At 34.2% G+C, this 18,362-nt stretch overlaps 1 protein-coding gene across 1 annotated transcript; it reads left to right on the top strand.

Annotated features, from left to right (window-relative positions):
- Positions 1–798: 798 nt before the first annotated feature.
- RB195_007728 (uncharacterized protein) lies at positions 799–17,329 on the top strand (the record flags this gene model as incomplete). The annotated part of the gene is made up of 10 exons (XM_064181513.1): positions 799–1,143; positions 2,119–2,320; positions 5,656–5,811; positions 12,265–12,441; positions 12,514–12,601; positions 12,711–12,846; positions 12,944–13,088; positions 14,305–14,491; positions 14,581–14,703; positions 17,098–17,329. The coding sequence occupies 10 exons, from the start codon at positions 799–801 to the stop codon at positions 17,327–17,329; spliced, it is 1,791 nt and encodes a 596-aa protein (XP_064038296.1).
- Between the last annotated feature and the right edge of the window lie 1,033 nt (positions 17,330–18,362).

Genomic DNA, 18,362 nt, shown 5'->3' with positions numbered 1-18,362 from the left:
TAAAATGACTGTCTTATCTCTTGCACTTTCTCTTTTTTTGCTATTTTTTTCCAGAAAATTTTTATTGTTTCTGTCCTTGTCGTCGTTGTTCTTATGTTTGTGGAAATTTTTATTTACTCCACCTGGATATTTTGGTCTTTCGGGATTTCGGAAATTTTGGGGATTAATTTTTGGATTTTGTAAACTTTGTTCTTGTTGAGGGATTTCTTCGCACTAATTGATCCAATAATTAATTTAATCACACATAATTCTACTTTTCCTTTCCTTTCCTCCCTAGTTTTTTTTTTCTGATGTTGAAATGATTGTCTTGTCTCTTGCACTTTCTCTTTTTTCACTATTTTCTTCTAGAAAATTTTCATTGTTTCTGTTTTCGTCGTCATTGTCCCTATTTTTGTTAAAATTTTTCCAGTTTTCATGTATTTTCCTCAATTTTTCGCAAAAAATCCAAGTTCACATAAGGATTGCGTCGTGAATTTCAGTCCAAACATCGCCCGACATGCCTCCACTTGATTATTCATTCTCATCCTATTGATACTCAACGTCCAACAACGGGGGAATGTTGACATGGTCCTGATGAATACTCTCGCCACGCTTCCACTATATTTTCTTCTGATGTTTTCATCAATTTCTTCCGAGTCTACGACTAATTATTCGTCTCCAGACTCTCCAATTATTCCATCGAATCCACGATCAAATTCACGGGCTCGAATTCGGAACCATGGATCTTCTCAGTATAGTATATACGCTGGGAATCGATCCAGCTGTCGTTTTAACTCTTCCACAATCCCTTGCGAGTGTATGTTTGAAGTGTCGGACAGCTATGTGCTTGAGGAGAACGGCATACGAATAGGAATGTTCTCGGTTGGACCGCCGGATATCGAGATCCGTGTGCCGCAAACACACCACATGCTCCACGAATTAAACGTGCAAATCGTGCCGAAATTATGCTTAGCGGAGAAATTCACCGTGAATCTCCTCTATCGACCGATAGATGTTCTTCCTGATGAGAGGTGGATCGTTATTGCAACATCTTTCGTTGTCTTCCACACGGAATCGGTTCAAATCACTTTTCCTTGTGAAAATTTTACAAACGCTGGCCTATACAGAGTTGATCTAGTCAATTCTCAAGGATTTGAGATCCAGGTACGTCCTAAGCGTCTTCTTAATTTTACTCTTGATTTTCTTACGCACTTGAAATGACCTCAAGGATTTAAAAAATTGGATAAAAACTTACGTTCTCCTTTCCAGGGCCTTGAAATTCACCAAGTGCTCTAAAATAGTTTATTTTGGTTCAATTCCTCTGCGAATCACTTGGAAAGTATAAAAATTCTTCTAAAATTTTTTCTAAGATGTTGTTAATCTATCATCCATTATATAATTAAAGACTCAGAGCCCACTCCTTGGTTTATTTTTCAGTATTAAAGGGCAAATCTTATGATCTCAGGGAATTTTTGTGGAATTATCAGTTGGATAGGAAGTCGTTTGCTATTTTCTTCTCATTTTATGGTTCCTGCACACCTTGGGGAAATGTAGAGAAGTGTCAAGCATTTAAAATGAAGAATTACCTCTAGTTTTATTTTAAAAGCCACCAAAATTCAAGAAAAAATTCCTAAAAGACAAAAAGAAATGTTAGAATATTAGAAATAATAATAAATAAAATAAAAGGACAACTTTATAATGACTTTTAAGGTGAATAACTTTATCCCTTAAGAAATAAAATATTGGAAATAATAGAAAATTCAAAAAAAGAAGTATAGATTTCAATTCTTTGGGCAATCTCATCATCCTTTACAATTTTTTTCGAGATATCCATGCAGTTTCTCTTTCCTAGCATGAGTACAGTTTCGATTTATAGTAATTTTTTTCTAACTTTCGAGTTCTTTTCCTCGTTTTACTTTCCGTGGTCAAAATCGAGCTTCATCGAGCCGACGTGGCGATTTCTATGGCACTTGATGGCGAAAGGAATTGCCGGGGGTAGTATCCCCGGGGAGGGGGCAGATAATTACATTCGCTACGGTTCTAAATAAGCCGATACGGAAACGATAGTTTGGCTAAGCTAAATCAGATGAATGAATGAATGAATGAATGAATGAATGAATGTGTGTGGTTTCATTTCAGGGTAAGCAATGGATTTTGGTGAACGATACGTCGGGTGTATCGCTTGAACTGCGTAACGATAGCATATTTCCACATTGTACAAAAGATTTTTTGATACGATGGAATACGGTGAAATGTGACGCAGCTCGCCTCAGCTATCGTTTACGTGTTCTGGCAATTCCGGAAGGAAGCAACAATCAGGAACATCGGTCACATTACATAGGTGAGTACGGATTCTTATGGATCAATTGTGGAATTCTTTAGTTTAGTTTTGTTCTAATTCCTTACCTTTAAGCCATAATATTAATGTCCTTAGAGCTGTTCAAAGCACTGTCACACCAAGGATTTGTTTTGAGCATTAAATTAACCGCTAAAGTGTTGGAAAAGTAGTAGCAGTTGTCCATATTTCGCGATTTTCGGTCATTTCAAAGCATCCGCAAATAGCGATCGCAGCAACACGACGATAAATTGTCTCTCTAAACCAAGTTTCAAGGATGCTCCAACGAAAATAACTTTTTCTCTTTATCAGTGGAAAACATCGCCGCAATTCGACGGCAACATGCTTAGAGCGGTTTAAAGAAATTCGATCAGAACATAATAGACGTTGAAAGAAAACAAAGATAGAGACATCCACAGCAACCATGGAACCTTTATCTTTTAAAAAATTCAGTTACAAATATATTTTTTTATAATAAATAGAAGATAGAAGATAGAAGATAAGTCACAGATCAATAATAAATGATTTTTGGAAATGTCAAAACTTGGCAGTACTCCAAACACTGCTTTATAATGTAATAGTAAGTAATTTCTAAGCTAGGTACATAATTCCTTATTTCTTATAGAATTTTTCTTATTCGCAAAGATGAAGCAGAGGAATATCATAAAAATGGAAATGTTTTACAAAAATGATATTTTTTTTTTACTTTGTTCGTAATCTTGGTGGAAATTTTGAAATAGGATTAATTCCATCGTAAATAACTCCTTATTTTCTATGGATTTTTTTTTATTCGCAAAGATCAAGCAGGAGAATATTATAAAAATGGAGTTCTTAAAAATGATACATACATACTCTCCTTCTTATTCATTTGTTTGGCGGAAAAGTTGAAATTGCATTAGTTTAATTCATTCCTTGTGTTTTCTATTGAGAATTCGTATATTTATCATAAATCTTTTCTTCTATTTCGAATTTAAGTTGCAGATGTATTTTAAGGATAAAGCTAGGGCTGAATACACCTAAAAATATACCTCAGATCGACACCGATTGAATTCCTTTTTCTCATTCTTCTGTTTCTTCTGAGAAATGAGGAAAATTTCATTGTTCATCTATACATATGCTCTTTTTTTTTCGGTGCAAGCTCATTATAAGCATAGTGACTGAATGAATCGGCAGGGATATAAAAACAAATAATAAAAAACAAGAATATATAGTATATGTTTGCAAAGAGCGCAATGAGATTATCTAACAACATTTTTTTTCTTTTTTTTTCCATTCTTTAGATACCCACATTTCCGATTTTATTCGTGGATGTTTCCCCTGGGCGCTCACACTTGATGTTTTTTATCGCTTTCGTTCCTTGCAGTTGCTATATTGCGCTAATTCCGTAGTTTTTAGAATGGGCAGGGATCTGTTTCCGCTTATTCATAGTTATTCCTTCCCGAAATCCTTCTTTTCTGATATTCCTCCTTTTTGATCGCTCATATGTGTTTTTTTTTTCTTGACCACCTTCAGTATCTGTTCTTGAGCAACGATCAATCGAAATGAAATCTCTGGTCTTCTTTTTGGGAAATTCTAAACATTATAACTGTTATTTCAGAACTTTTCATTTTTTAGAACTCTGCCAAAGAAAATCCCCGAATTTGCCTCCTATATTTGGAAAAATCTGAATTTGTTTATTAATTGTAGGAATCAGTTGAAAACTTCATTCTTGTTGAGGAATTTCCTCGCTTAGAGTGATTTTTTGTGATTCTTGCTTTTTTTCCATACTTTCCAAGATCTTTTTTTCTCTTTCTTCGTTAAAGTGATGATGTCTCTAACTGTCTGCTGCCTCTTCTCTCTATTTTTTCACAATGTGTGGTGAGCGCAGGTCACTGAACTCTTGAAGATCTGTGAAAGGAAACACGTTCGTTTTTTTTCCTTGGTTTTATAAATTTTTTAAAGTTTTTTCTTATTATTGTTAAAGCGTTCGATTATCTTCTATGTGTTCTTTCTCATTCACCATATCCACTGCACTAACTTTTTCTGACTACTCTTGCTTCTCAACGACATTTATTATTTTTAAAGCATTAATTCTCGGTGGGTTTTACTCAATGGACACTTAAACCTTCTTTGCGTATGGATCCGATCCAGAAGTGGACACTCACCGCTGGAACGAGCTGAGCTTCTTGCGTTTATAATTAATGTAAACTTCCCAGCTCAGTACATGCACGTGACAGCAATCCACAGCTAAGGAATTTTGCGAAAAATGAGAAGATTTGACCTCTATGCCTTACGTGTGCAAGGTAGTAAGTGTACAACAGTGGCTATATTTCTTGCTATTTTATATTTTATCACACTATCGTAACATCTACGTACTTTTCGACGCTAAAATAGACGAAAAAAAAAATGCAGGCGAAGGGGATCCATTAGATATTCTGTACATGAATTTGACCTGGTAATCAATATCTGTGTATCTATTTGTGAGGAACCGCCAGCGACGTGGCTACCACTGTTACTGCAGAAATGCCTGAATTTTTTTTCCAGTTATTATTATGCTATGAGACAGTATGCAGCTTATTTGCTGCTAGATTTACCTCACAAATGGAGCTCAATGTTTCCATCGTAATTTTAAAAAATGGAAATTTCTTTTGAATTTTGTTTTCTACATTTTTTTCCGATCTCATGTAAATTGCATCACATCTTTGTCATGTTCAACACATTTTAATACATTTTATTGACTGTGTTGTACACGTATAAGGCATCAATTCTATTAAGAAAGATTATTAATGAAATAAAATTATTAATAAGAAGATGTGTGATGCGAATTACAGATGTATTTTTACTTAGAACACTAAAAGTACTTCTAAAGTTCTTCGAAGTAAAAGTACTTGTCAGTAGAGAAAATGTGTAGGTTTCGTATCCGTATAGATTTTAGCTTCATCAAAAAAATTGAATGACTGCTTGTTCACGAAAATGTTGCCGCACGTTATGTGGAAAAACTTTCCCATTTTTTTTTGCTGTGGCAGTTAGTAATAATAAGTTAATTGTAATTAGGATTTTATTTCGAAAAATAAATATTCTCTGGATCTCTAAAGACTAGCTACATATGCCATGGAGATGCTTTTATTTCTGTTTTTTCTCCTTCTTTTCCAGAGTTCCAAGCTTTCTAAAGGTTCGAAATCATAATCATAGTTTTTCAAACACGAAGGTCTGGACATGAGTCTAGTCTATCTCTAACCTCACAAAGAAGCTCAGAGTTTAGTCGAATCATCGATATACATCGCAAATAACGGAGCATTCTTTTTCTTTTCTTTTCCTCTCTTTCTTGCTCTCTTCCTATGTGTTATAAGCTTTTTTTTCAGAAGAGATCGATATACCTCGTGGACAATCATCGTTGAGTATAGGATGTTCACAATTCGATATATTCTATGTGAAATATTGTTTCGAATTGGTTTCCGTGGATCTGAGGTCATCGGTTTTTCATTTATGGAAATCAACGTGTGTAAACACAGAGCCGGGTAAGTTCTTCATAATAATCTTTTGCATTTCGCTACTTTTTGCCAGATTCATCATAACCTTTTCCAATTTCTGCAAAAAAAACCTACTATTGAATAATTTTGTTTGTGTGTATACATTTGTCTCCACGATGATGATGGCTTTCATGCTTCGATAGCGCTGAATCCTCAATCCTATTCAACCATCCACCACCACCACCACCACCGTTGCCGCCGCCCACTCACTCATAAGGCCAATTCCATATTGGCCTTATGTCATTATATGCGGCAATTACTCATATGAGAGTTCTGCCAACGAGGCTCATACTACTGCTCACTACAAAGCTAATCACGCTACCCGATCACATAATGAGAACGTCTTAGCCTGCTGAGCTGAGCTTAGGGGTGTAGAGGATACGAAAGAAAGATAGAAAATATACGATCATCATATCGACGATTACTTTTTTTTTTGGCAGCTGAGATGAATCATATTTTTCTTGGACGATGTTTATAGTTCAATAGTTTATAGTTTTATTTAGTTCTAAATATCTTGCCTAAATAAATCTATAATAAATATTCAATATATATATATAATAAATAGTCTATATATGACAAATAGTCACTTGTTATTTTTTTATTTTTTTTAAAATATTTTAGTTCATTTTTATAATGTTTACTTATAATATTTTTTACAATGTATTTTAATCAATAATTTCACAATATTATACATTTTTTACAATACCTAGTTAATATTGCCCATGTTCGACTGTCTTTGAATCTTGGCAACGTAGTTTTTAAATTGATTTTTTTTGACGAAATAAAGAAGATCAATACCAATCTTGGCTACAGCTCAGAAAAATCAATTTAAGAACCTAGTTAATAATTTTAATAGTTTTACTCTAACAATAAAATGTAGCATTACAATAATAATTTATTAATTAACAATATTATTTCAAAACTATGTTGTTGGTGAGTATTTATTATATTACAATAATTGTATATATATTTTTTAATATAGGGATAGCTACTAGTTATTATAGTTCGCTGAATCCATGCCCTAGTGGGACTAAATTTACGGATTGTTTCCGATTGAAACCCTCTAAAGTGGTAATTTATGCAATAAGCGCAAAAAAGATTTCATGTATAATTTCTTTTTTTCTCACGAATAAGAATGTTGATAGGTAGATTTAAAACGTTATGGTGGGAATGTTATCGTCGTTGTCGTTTAGCATCCATATACATCAAAAACAGAAACTTACAATACTTTAGGCTTTCAAAAAAGCTTATTTTCTAACCCTTTTTAGATGATATTCGATTTTTTATACATAATTTTTGGGTGCATCACGCTTTTGTAGCGATTACACTGTGCATATGCTGCCAATTACCTATACGTGGACTAAAAATCTCCTTAGATCACATCGGTTCTGATTTGGGACAACTACATAATAGATTTTTTATTCTGATTTGGTCGAAAATTTCCTAAGACTATTTTTTTCGCTTTCTTTGATTTTATTTCTTTTAATTCCTCTAAAATAATGAGCTAGATTCTCGTTTCTTGAAAGAAAATCAAGGGTACCGAACATTTTTGTATGGTTAAAGCGGCAAATTCATAATAAAATCTCAATAACCTGCCTCTTGGAAGCATTCCTTTGCCTACGAACCGCCTACGACAAAAATTAAATTTTTGTACAATGTTGTTCGTATAATATTACTGGTTAGTCGCGCTTAGCAGATGTTTTTTCTCTGATATTTGAGAAATATTTCAATTTTTAGTCTGAATGTTCTGTTGATAAAGTTAGCACAAAAGTTTCAATGTTCCAAGGGAATATACCGTTTTTAAGAGTTCATTGGAATTTGTATTCCCTAAATATTGATTGAATGTTGTAAAACAAAGTAAGTATTATTATTATTATTATTATTATTATTATTATTATTATTATTATTATTATTATTATTATTATTATTATTATTATTATTATTATTATTATTATTATTATTATTATTATTATTATTATTATTATTATTATTATTATTATTATTATTATTATACCAAAGAGGGCAATTATATATTTTTTTATTAAGTGTCAAGTGATCGCATCCGATGATATTTTAGAAGGTGGTTTTATTTTTTTTGCAGGGACACTTTAGCACCTATAATCATGTGTTCGCTACGAGAATCGTAAGTATACGGTAGAATTGTGGGCAATTTCAATCAGTCATTCTATAAGAATGATATGAATGAATGGGAGATGGAAATTATTCGATGAGAAAAAACCACTGATTCTTGCGCTCGTCATTTGTTCTTTTTCCGACCACCTCCGGCTGTTAATTACCCTTCGCGAGCGCGCATGCTCGGGTAATTGCGAAGGAAATCAGTATCGGTTTCTATCGTTTCCGTTGATTATCCAGAATAAGGTGGTGATTTTCCGTGAGAAAATGCTCGGTGTAAATATTAGGCCTTATTAGGATATGGTTCTCTTGCTATTAAAAAAATGAAATAGAAAATATAATATATCAATAATATCTACGTATTATTTTAGTAGTAAATAGCTTAATTAGTTAGCATATTGTAAAACAATCGAAATATTCGATTTTCAGCGAACTTTGGATGCACATGGTAAGATATCGTATTGATTTTTATAAACTGCACAATGTATTGTAAATAATTAAATAAACAAGTAGTAGTTCATTGAAAAATTGTAAATATTGAATTGAAAATTATAGAACAAATAATAATAATAATAAAAATATCGAAAAATGAGAGTATTTCAGACAAGTGGCCGCTTAATGGCTTAGCAAGATGCAGAGATCATGAATTTTATGAAATTATTATATAAAAAAAGATTTATTGACATCGCCGTAAATATTTTCTGCTACTTTCAGTTCTAGCGTTTTCCCCATAATTAAAAAGGGATTCTCATTCAGCAATTCTGTTTTTTTTTTTATTTTTTGTTTTCTATTCTAACTCATCAATCATTATAAATAATTCAAATAGGAAAATATGTTATGCTGAAATGTTACCACACTATTTTCCTCGTTATGTTAGCAACACCATCAAAACCATTGAGTTTGAGTGAAAAACAAGCGGAATGAACCAAAATAATAAAGTTGTCAATAACTGTGTGATGATGATGAGTAAATATCCTAGAAATTAGGCACACACATAATTTTCACAGTGTAATTTTCTGTAATGATGCCTTTGGGATTCTTTTAAAGGTGAGAAGAACTAAATGGGAAAAAACTAGAACTTAATTAATAAAACTAAACTAACTAATCAAAAAAAAAACTTTACACTACTGAATAAATAAATACTAATTAGTATTACTATAATGCTATAATAATAAATACTCTATACCATAATAATAAATACGAATAAACACGAAATGCGAACAAGGAGTTCAAATCGAAGGGGAATATTCAAGCTGGATATTAATTTAAAATGCGTAAAATTAATTTAAAAGACCTGTGACATGCGTAAATTTAATTTAAAATTAATTTTACGCATGTCACAGTTAATCAACGTAACTTTAGGTGGTTCACCTCTTCTCATCCAACGCACGGGATCAACCTAAGACTACTAAATAAATAAATAAAATAATAATGAATACTAATTAATGATTCTACAATTTTACAATGATAGATACTACATAATAATAATAATAATAATAATAATAATAATAATAATAATAATAATAATAATAATAATAATAATAATAATAATAACAATAATAATAATAATAATAATAATAATAATAATAATAATAATAATAATAATAATAATAATAATACGAATTATATTAATTTAGAATTCCCATTTTTCTGACGTTCCTTTCTTTTCTTTTTCTCTTTCCTTTTCTTATTTGATTTTTTTATAAGACGGACTTAGGTTTCGCGTTTTTTCTGAGTTATTGTGAGTCCTTTCCTCGATTCATCGTCCTTGCAATGAGAATATATGTAACATAATAGTATAGCTCTCTATTTTTCATTTTTTTCATTCACAATCCATAAAAAAATACTACTAGAGAGCTGCACTTAGACGACATATAACGTTGATTGCACTTTTCCTTAATTGACATCCACATAGACTGCCCTTTTTCGTCTTTTCCCCTGCAATATTGTTATGTCCGATGTAATTCATCAAAACACTCGAACCCATGGTTAATTTTTGTTGTTTCTGTGGGGGAAAACATGCGTTATTCATTCATCAGATGAGTGCACAGGCGGTTCGGTCGGTCATCACTTAAAATGCGCGAGCAAATGATGGAGGTAATTGTCAATGCTCCATCTGTTCTGCTTGTGGAACAATAAGCGGCTGACCTACACCTTCACAAGGGTAACCATAGGGATGTTACTATGTAAAGTGGAAGAGAGTGCGTATAGCCTCAGTTGAGTCAAAGGGAAGTGTACTTTAGCCACTAAGGAGATTATGTGGAGGAGGATAAAGGATAAAGTTTCTGGCGTTAATCTATCCGCTTAGGACGCATCCAGTATGAAAATGGCGGCTGATGGTTGTTTCCCTTCGGTTTTTTTCTTCTTTTTTATTTGTTACAAACCAATTCTCCGTAATTAAAGATTTTCAATACACATATGAGCTATTTTTGATTTGGTTCCCTGAAAATCAGGTCTATCACCCCTTAAAAATCTGGTGTTAAAGCTTTTGCCTGCACTCACGACTCCCATTCTGAAGGATAAAGGATAAAGTGTATCCGGCGTAAATCAATGTGCTTAGGTTGCGCACCGACGCGTTCGCTTCAATTCAGAATCGTTTGAGGTTTACGATCGTTTGTAATTGGCCTATACAATGACTTCTACAGGCTAGCCGATGTGTTATGTTTATGTTTTTTTCTTATTTATGTTGTTGTATGTTTATTTATCATGTATCTAAAACATCAGCCAATGTTTTTTATTCTCTCAGAGAAAGGAGCGGAGGGGATATTCAAACCAAAAGATTCTGCTTATTCGTCTCGTCAATCTGCGTTTACCTCATCACTTGAATCCAAGTGGATCTGTAGCCGAGAAGAAGAATCTACCGGAAACATTCCGGATATATTTAGAATTTTAGGATTCATAGCATATGTGGTACAGAAAGTCCAATCCATTTATCTACCGTCGAAATCCAGATTTTCAAGAAATTTGAATGAATTAAGTAAAAATTGAATAGTTGAAGTAGAATAATTTAATAGTTTTTTTTTGTAAAAAATTTTTTCGTTAAAAAAAATAAAAAATCTCAAGACTGACCCACACTCTTCCAGATGTACAGGAAGAAAAAAAATTAGTTGACGTACAGCTACAAAATGAAAAAAGTCTATAAATTCTGAAAAAGACTCAGTATCCGAAAAGTAAGTAAGATCCAATTTTTTTATGCGGATTTTTACTTCAAGAACTTATAGTAATTAAGAAGTGATGTGCATTAAATTTCTTTATTTGTGGATAAATACGTCATTTTCAGTTCTTCCAAGCAGTTTTCGCATTATAAGCAATAAACTAAGCATTAGCTCACTATTTCTACCGTATCGGTTACAGGAAATTTTTGAGAACTCATTTCCTTCTCTTGATTGATCTTTACTGTTCATTCCTATCATTCTTCTATCAATCATCTACGATGTTCCGTATTTCGTAAATTGACGGATTTTGATGGATGTTTCATGTCCTCTGTCAAATGTCAAATATCTGACACTATTAATTGACTGCACATGGCAGCATATGCTCTTATTTGGTGTTCGGATAGGAGTTCGAAGAGGATAATGAATAGAACTTGTAATTCATACACATAAAACACTTCTCTACATAAAAAAAACGAATTAATTTTGACAGATTTGCTTGAGCAGTAACCAGAACTGAAGAACTCAGAAATTGTTGCATGACCTGTCGCGGACTTTACATCGTTTCTTTAAAAAGTGCATAAGATTGCCTCACTCTCCTTTAAAAAAAAATTGCAGCGGAAACTCTCAGAAAAGGCTTTTTTTTCAAGAAGTGAGTGACTTTTTCGGCTGCATTAGTGCAAATCTGGAAGCTGACTAAAAGCTCTGCGATTTTGATGACTAAATACTCTTCGAGCAGATTGTTACGAGCTGTCACTGACTATTGATGGCACTGAAGTTAACAATGAACAACAGTAAACAGTAAACAGTACGATAAATACTACAAATAGAAATGTAAACAATGAACAATATTACAAATATAAATAAAAAAGTAGTAATTCATAGACAAAAGCGAATTCATTCTCCTTCAACGAATTCTAGGAATTTAAAACAAAAATGAGGTGACTATCGCTAAATAGATGAATTCTTTGTGAGGTTTTATATTTTCATGATTGTCTTCCGAGCGATTCTTAAAAAAATTTTCCGTCATGTGTTTTGCAATCCATAATCCATTATAAATCTTATAATCTTATAAATTTAGTAAATAAATCTTGTGAAATATTTTTACGGAATATAAATTTAAAATCCATTCTCCCCATAGCAATTCATATTTCAGCTCCTGTCATAAATGCGACCTGGGGAAGTTGGTCCGCTTGGTCGGAATGTTCAGCCACTTGCGGTGAATCTATTCAGAAACGTTATCGTTTTTGCGAAAATCCCGAGCCGAAACGAGGAGTGGATTGTGTCGGAGAAATGACTGAGACTCGAACGTGCGTGGTACCGGATTGTTTAAGTAAGAAAATCCTTTCTGTTATGGATTCAATGTGAAAATTTCTCATATAACTATTTTATAAACGATTTCTAGCACTCATCAAGTCTCATGGAATGTTAACGAATTGTTCTTGTGGATGTGCGCTGAACGGGACATCTGGGTCGTTCTTCGCTACCGTAGCGTAAGCGCTTAAGATTTCTGAGATATACGAAGCGCATCGGAACGCTTTTAAACGCATATTAAGCTAATTTCTCCGAAGAAGACATCGAAAAACAACGAAAAATTTATAGGGATGCGGAGAAATGTGGAGGGAATCAAACATGGTACATGTCGGCACGTACAAATTCTGTAGTCTCGGATTTTAGTGTCGCAATTGATCCGAACGCCGCAGGGAAATTGTTTTTCTTTCTGAGAGCTCCATATGAAGTGAGGAAAAATCTTTACGTTTTCACTTTTTGCGTACTTTTGCATATAATAATGTTGTATTCCGGAAGTTTTTCTGTTGTTCTATGAGAAATTTCAGGAACTTGTCTGGTTTTCTGGATCGAATCAGGAACAAGAATTCACGTTACGCTTGGACAGACCAATATTTGTCGTTCTTTGGTATAAGGGAAATAATTCCGCTATAAAAGGCAGAAAAGGATTCACTATTTCATTCTCAACAAGAGGTAAGCAAGAAAAATGTCTACGATTCGATTAAACACACAGATTTTCTATGTGAATGCATTCGAAATACCGTACCGGGACCATCACTCTACCTGATTGGAGCTGGGAAGAGTCCCAACGCGAGCGCAACTTCCCATACAAATGCAATTTACAAATACAATTACAATTTTTTTACAATTACATATGTAAGGTCGAGTTTGAACGGTCTGTAAATTTTGAAAATCGCTGCGATTTGAAAAAAAAAAATCCCCACGATTCAATATCTTTCCTGTAAGTTTTGCTGCATCTTGTAGTTGAAGCGCTTATTTTGGTGTAAGTCTGTGTTGAAATCCTTTTTTTTCTTACTGGTTCTTTTGATTCCACTCATCCTGTGACGGAAATTATTCTGCCTAAGCTTGTTCAGCATCATCAGGAACCACCTGGCCTGGAAAAGGTTGCCTAATTACAGTGGATGAATGCTGCGCTGCAGGAAATGTGCAGCTACATAGATCAGGGCAATTAAAGTAGGTAGCACACAGGGGACGTACAAAAAATTCGTAAAATAATTAAATATCACTCCACTGTTCAGAAGATATTGTTGCAAAATTCAAAAATAATTATTCCTTTGAGATATTAAGCAATTTTTCATTTACAATACATAGGTTTCGAGACGTCGTTGAGCAATAAACAAATTTTTTCTCAAATGCACAAATTTCCTATAACAGTTTTGTGCATTCGAGAAAATTTTCTATAATAATGTTCATCATGATCATAAAAATTAAAAAGCGGTTTTGAAGACCAAAGTCGCCTTTCTTACTTGTCGGTTTTAATTCTTTTTTTTAAATTAGAAAAAAAATCTTCAATCTACATACCGAAATCGAAAATTTATCCCCACTGCTCTCCCCACAAAAAAAAACTCGAACTGTCAAGGAATCATTGATAGCATATGAAGAATACATTATTGACTGGAATTAAAATTTTTTAAGAACATTATTGATAAATCAGACCAAATCGTTAAATAATTTGTCAAAGAAACGACCTTATTGCTCGGGTATCCTTGGTGTTTCTTAGGATGGGGTTAATAGTTTTTAATCCTTAAATAGAGTTGATCCTCTTCCTTTTTCGAAACTCTTAGATCAAAAATGGACTGGTAGAAATGATCCTTGCCATCTAGATGGCAAAATTCTTTGGAATATCATCTTCAAGAGATATCCCTATGTGGTTTTTTTCGTGTTTCAGAAGTGACAAATCAATTTCCAACACGAAACGCTCCGTCATGTCAACCTCTATGTCCAGAAACTGTGATCATTGCTCTACTCTCACTTATATTCCTCTTTATTATTTGTTTTCCTCCTTTTCTATGTGCCAGTCTGACACGACGATTACGAACTCGAAACTGCCACGATCGTCCGCTTCTTGATAAGATGTAAGTCAACATTGATTGTGGATTCTGCAGCTTTGACCTCGTCTGTATCCTGAAACCACTGAGAATAAAAAAAACTCGCAAATTTTCAGATACGATAGTGAAATGATTCGATCAGGAAATACGGAATATACACAGGCAAGCGGTGAAAAACCGGCAGCATTCACTGCTCAAAGAAGTATTGGCATTCAACTCAGTGTACAGAGCACTCCAAGGTGAGTGAAAGTAGATTCCTTATTGATTTTGTTCTATTTTATCATTAAATTTTTTTAATATATTATTTTTATTATAGTATTTTATTTTCCATTTTTATTTTTATCCACTTCAGTCAACTTTCTATGGTAGTAATCATTTACTGCGCAAGAAAAGTGCTGGGTTTTTTTTTGTTGAGGGTGGTAAGACTTTCTCTTTACCTGTATACATATAAATAATTTCCATAATTTCCGGAAAAGTTTCTTCTATACGTTTGTAATTTTACTGCATAGAACTCATTCTAGAAATGAAAGAGAATAAACTAGTAGAGTTTGACTAATCGAGTAGTTTTCGAATTTTTGGTGTGCGCTCACAAACTTTTGCTTTCCAGACCTACTGTAAACCTTTAAATTCTATCTTTTACTGTTAGCTCTCATCCAGATCTAATCCAAAGTTCGAGTTTAACAACTCGGGTTTCGAAAATATTTTTTCTTCCGTTTCCAAGTGGTCAAGGTTGTCTCGTGCTGTCTCATTGTAATTTCTCATTTTTTATCATTCATTTTTTTCAAATGTTGATCATTGAATCATGGTGCAGATGTGGCGCAGTTGGTAAGAGGTTTCGCTGTGACTGCACGGTCGGTCGGTGGTTCGAAACCGCTCCAGAGCCAACCAAGCCTTCCGTCCCTCTGAGGTTGATAAGCTGGTACCAGACTTGTCTGAGAGGATAAAAATGCTGGAACGTTACATCGAAAGGCTACCGTGTATGGGCTAAACACGCACTCATAAACCTCAAACGATTCTGAATTGAAGTGAACGCTGGTGGCGGGTCCCAAGCGGATTGATTGACACTAGATACACACACTAAATGGTTGTTTAATGTATTCCCATACAGAATGTATTTCTATTTCTCCATGTTTAAGAACCTCCGGAGGCGTGGAGCAATCCCCTCGTCGTTTAGTGCGGAGATCCCATTATCGTCTATTCCATACAATTCTGCTTTTAAGAACACTTTTAATGATCTTCTTCTAATAGCGGTCAGTAAGGTGCTCTCAACAAAAGACATATGGACGGCAAAACGGAGCCTTAGCGCTCAGAAACAATTTGTAGAAGAGCCATGAAGAATGGAGTGCCTTTCTTTGTCTTTCTTATCCATCTGTTATAGCTATTTAATTAAAAGGACCAATCATTACAGTACTCAGTAGAAATGGAATGGTGGCAATAATATAAGCGTGAAAAAATGCTAACTAACTGTTTTCACTTATATTCGGCAACTAAGAGAGGAGATGTTTCCTGAAATATTATTTTTTTACCGATAATATTAGTAGCTTATATGAAACAAACATATAAAAATAATGTATTAATCTGAGATTTGGAAATATTGCTCGTTTGCAGGGTTAGCAGCTAATAATAAACTAATAATAATAGCATATAATACTAATAAAAACTAATAATAATATATATTGAATAATACCTTTAAATTCAATCACTTGTTCTGCATCTGATCAATTTAGATTTTTTCTCGACTAACCATATCGGTAAAATCTTTTCTTTCATGCACATATCACACAAAATTCGAGTCGATTCCCAAAAATATGTCTGAGTTGCTTGAGAAAAAAACCTTTTTCTACCTCACCGCCTTATCTCATCTTTTTCGCAGGCGACGACCATTCCATCCCTTTCTTTTCCCATTGGGATGTTTCTCGACGCACATATGACTGAGATCGTTGTGATCGAGGACCAAAGCGGTCCTGAACTTTGTTGAACACATCCCTAATGGCCATTTTGCTCACATTTAAAGTCTAATAATGAAGGATAAAGTGTCTCGCGTTGATCTACCCGTTTGGGATGCGCTAACTTCAACTCAGAATCATTTGAGGTCCACAAACGGGTGTCTAGCCTGAACAATGACTTGCGGAGGTTAGCCGATGTATAAAAAGTCAGAAATAAAAGTGATGGGGCTAAATTGAAAAGACAGATCGTTTCTATCCACAATCTAGACGATCCACCTTAGATTAGCCTCCCTTGAAACTCCTTAGTAGGGAATGGAGGCCAATAAAGTAAGTGTTTTTATCCTCTCGGACAAGTCTGGTTCAAATTTATCGACCTCAGTGGGATGAAAGGCTTTGTTGGCTCTGGGGCGGTTTCGAACCACCGACCGATCGTGCAGTCACAGCGGAACCTCCTACCGACTGCGCTACGCTCACCCTTCTCCATCAAAACTTTACTAAAATAATATGTGGGACGTGGAAATTTCATGAGAATGTGGTTCAAAGGTCTCAGATCAGCAGAAACGTATTTAAACCTACAAAGTCCTTCCGGAGAAACTTGTTTAGAATTTTCTTACCTTTTACCGACCTCGCTGCATCCAGCCATAAGTCCAGTAATATCATGGTGTGAATTATTTGAGGATATTTCAGATGTGCTCGTACATGTGTACCAAGCGATTCACCACAACCACATCATGGTACATCAATTTCAACGACAGATGAACTAGAATATGATTATTACGATGGGACAACGATTCCTGGATCACTGCTTGCACCAGTTGATGATCTTTTAATGTGTGAAATTGAAATCGATCAGATCATAGCTCATTCATCGTTGTATTCAAAACCGGTCGAAACTCATGATATGTACACACAGGTGTAGCCTACCTCCTCAAATCTACTACACTGCTTTCAACGTTGCTTTTCACCGCCAAAGTGCACACACCACACATACATATTTCGTGCCATTTCACGTTTACATACATAGTCGATTCGAAATCCGTGCAAAATTATGACAATATGGGTTCTCTGTTCATAAGGGTGTTTCTTTTCTTTTTGTGTGTCCGTCGAGCTTCCTATCTAGTGGTATTTAATGTGATTGATTCGAAATAATTTTTTTTTCTCACCTTTCCGTACAGTCTATGAAATGAATGATAGTAAATACAGTAATTTACATGTTGACATGATGCGAATAAAATCTATTTTGGACCTATTCAATTTTTTTCCAATTTTTCAGCCTTTATATTACATTTTATGTGTTTAGTACAAGTTGTCCTCTTGTGATGAAAGTTTAGAATTGTCAACTTCTTGATATTCCACAATTATCAATAAAAGCATATAGAATCAAGCAGACTGTAAATATTCAATCTTTGAAATGAGGAGAATTAAAAATGTCTTGGGGCGAGTGTGGCGCAATCGGTTAGGGGTCCGTTGTAGCCACACGGTCGAGGGTTGGAAACCGCATAAAAAATACATCTCGAAAATTGAAAATATTGCAATTATAACCCTATTAATAATAGGGTTATAATGTAATTATACCAAAGTTCTCTCATTACTTATACATACACGAGAAGAGACAATTAACTTAGAAGTTTAAACACGACTATATAGAAATTTCTATGTCTATGTGTAGCTGAGGCGGTAAGAGATTCGACTGCGACTGCACGATCGATGACCAATGGTTCGAAACCGCTCTAGTGCAAACCAAGCCTTACATCTCTTCGGGATCGATAAATTGGTACCACAATTGTGTGTGAAAATAAAAACAACTACCGACTTGACTCATTGGCTAACTCTCGCAAGTCGTTGTATAGGCGAACACGTGTTCCAAACCCTCAACGATTACGAACTCCAGTAAAACGCGTTGGCGCATCCCAAGTGAATTGAAACGCCACTGACTCTTATCTTTGACTTTA

The sequence above is a fragment of the Necator americanus genome, chromosome I (genome assembly GCF_031761385.1).
Source record: "Necator americanus strain Aroian chromosome I, whole genome shotgun sequence".
In the NCBI taxonomy this organism is placed as follows: domain Eukaryota; kingdom Metazoa; phylum Nematoda; class Chromadorea; order Rhabditida; family Ancylostomatidae; genus Necator; species Necator americanus.
The sequence above is the reverse complement of the archived record's forward strand: the minus strand, read 5'-3'. Positions and strand labels throughout refer to the sequence as shown.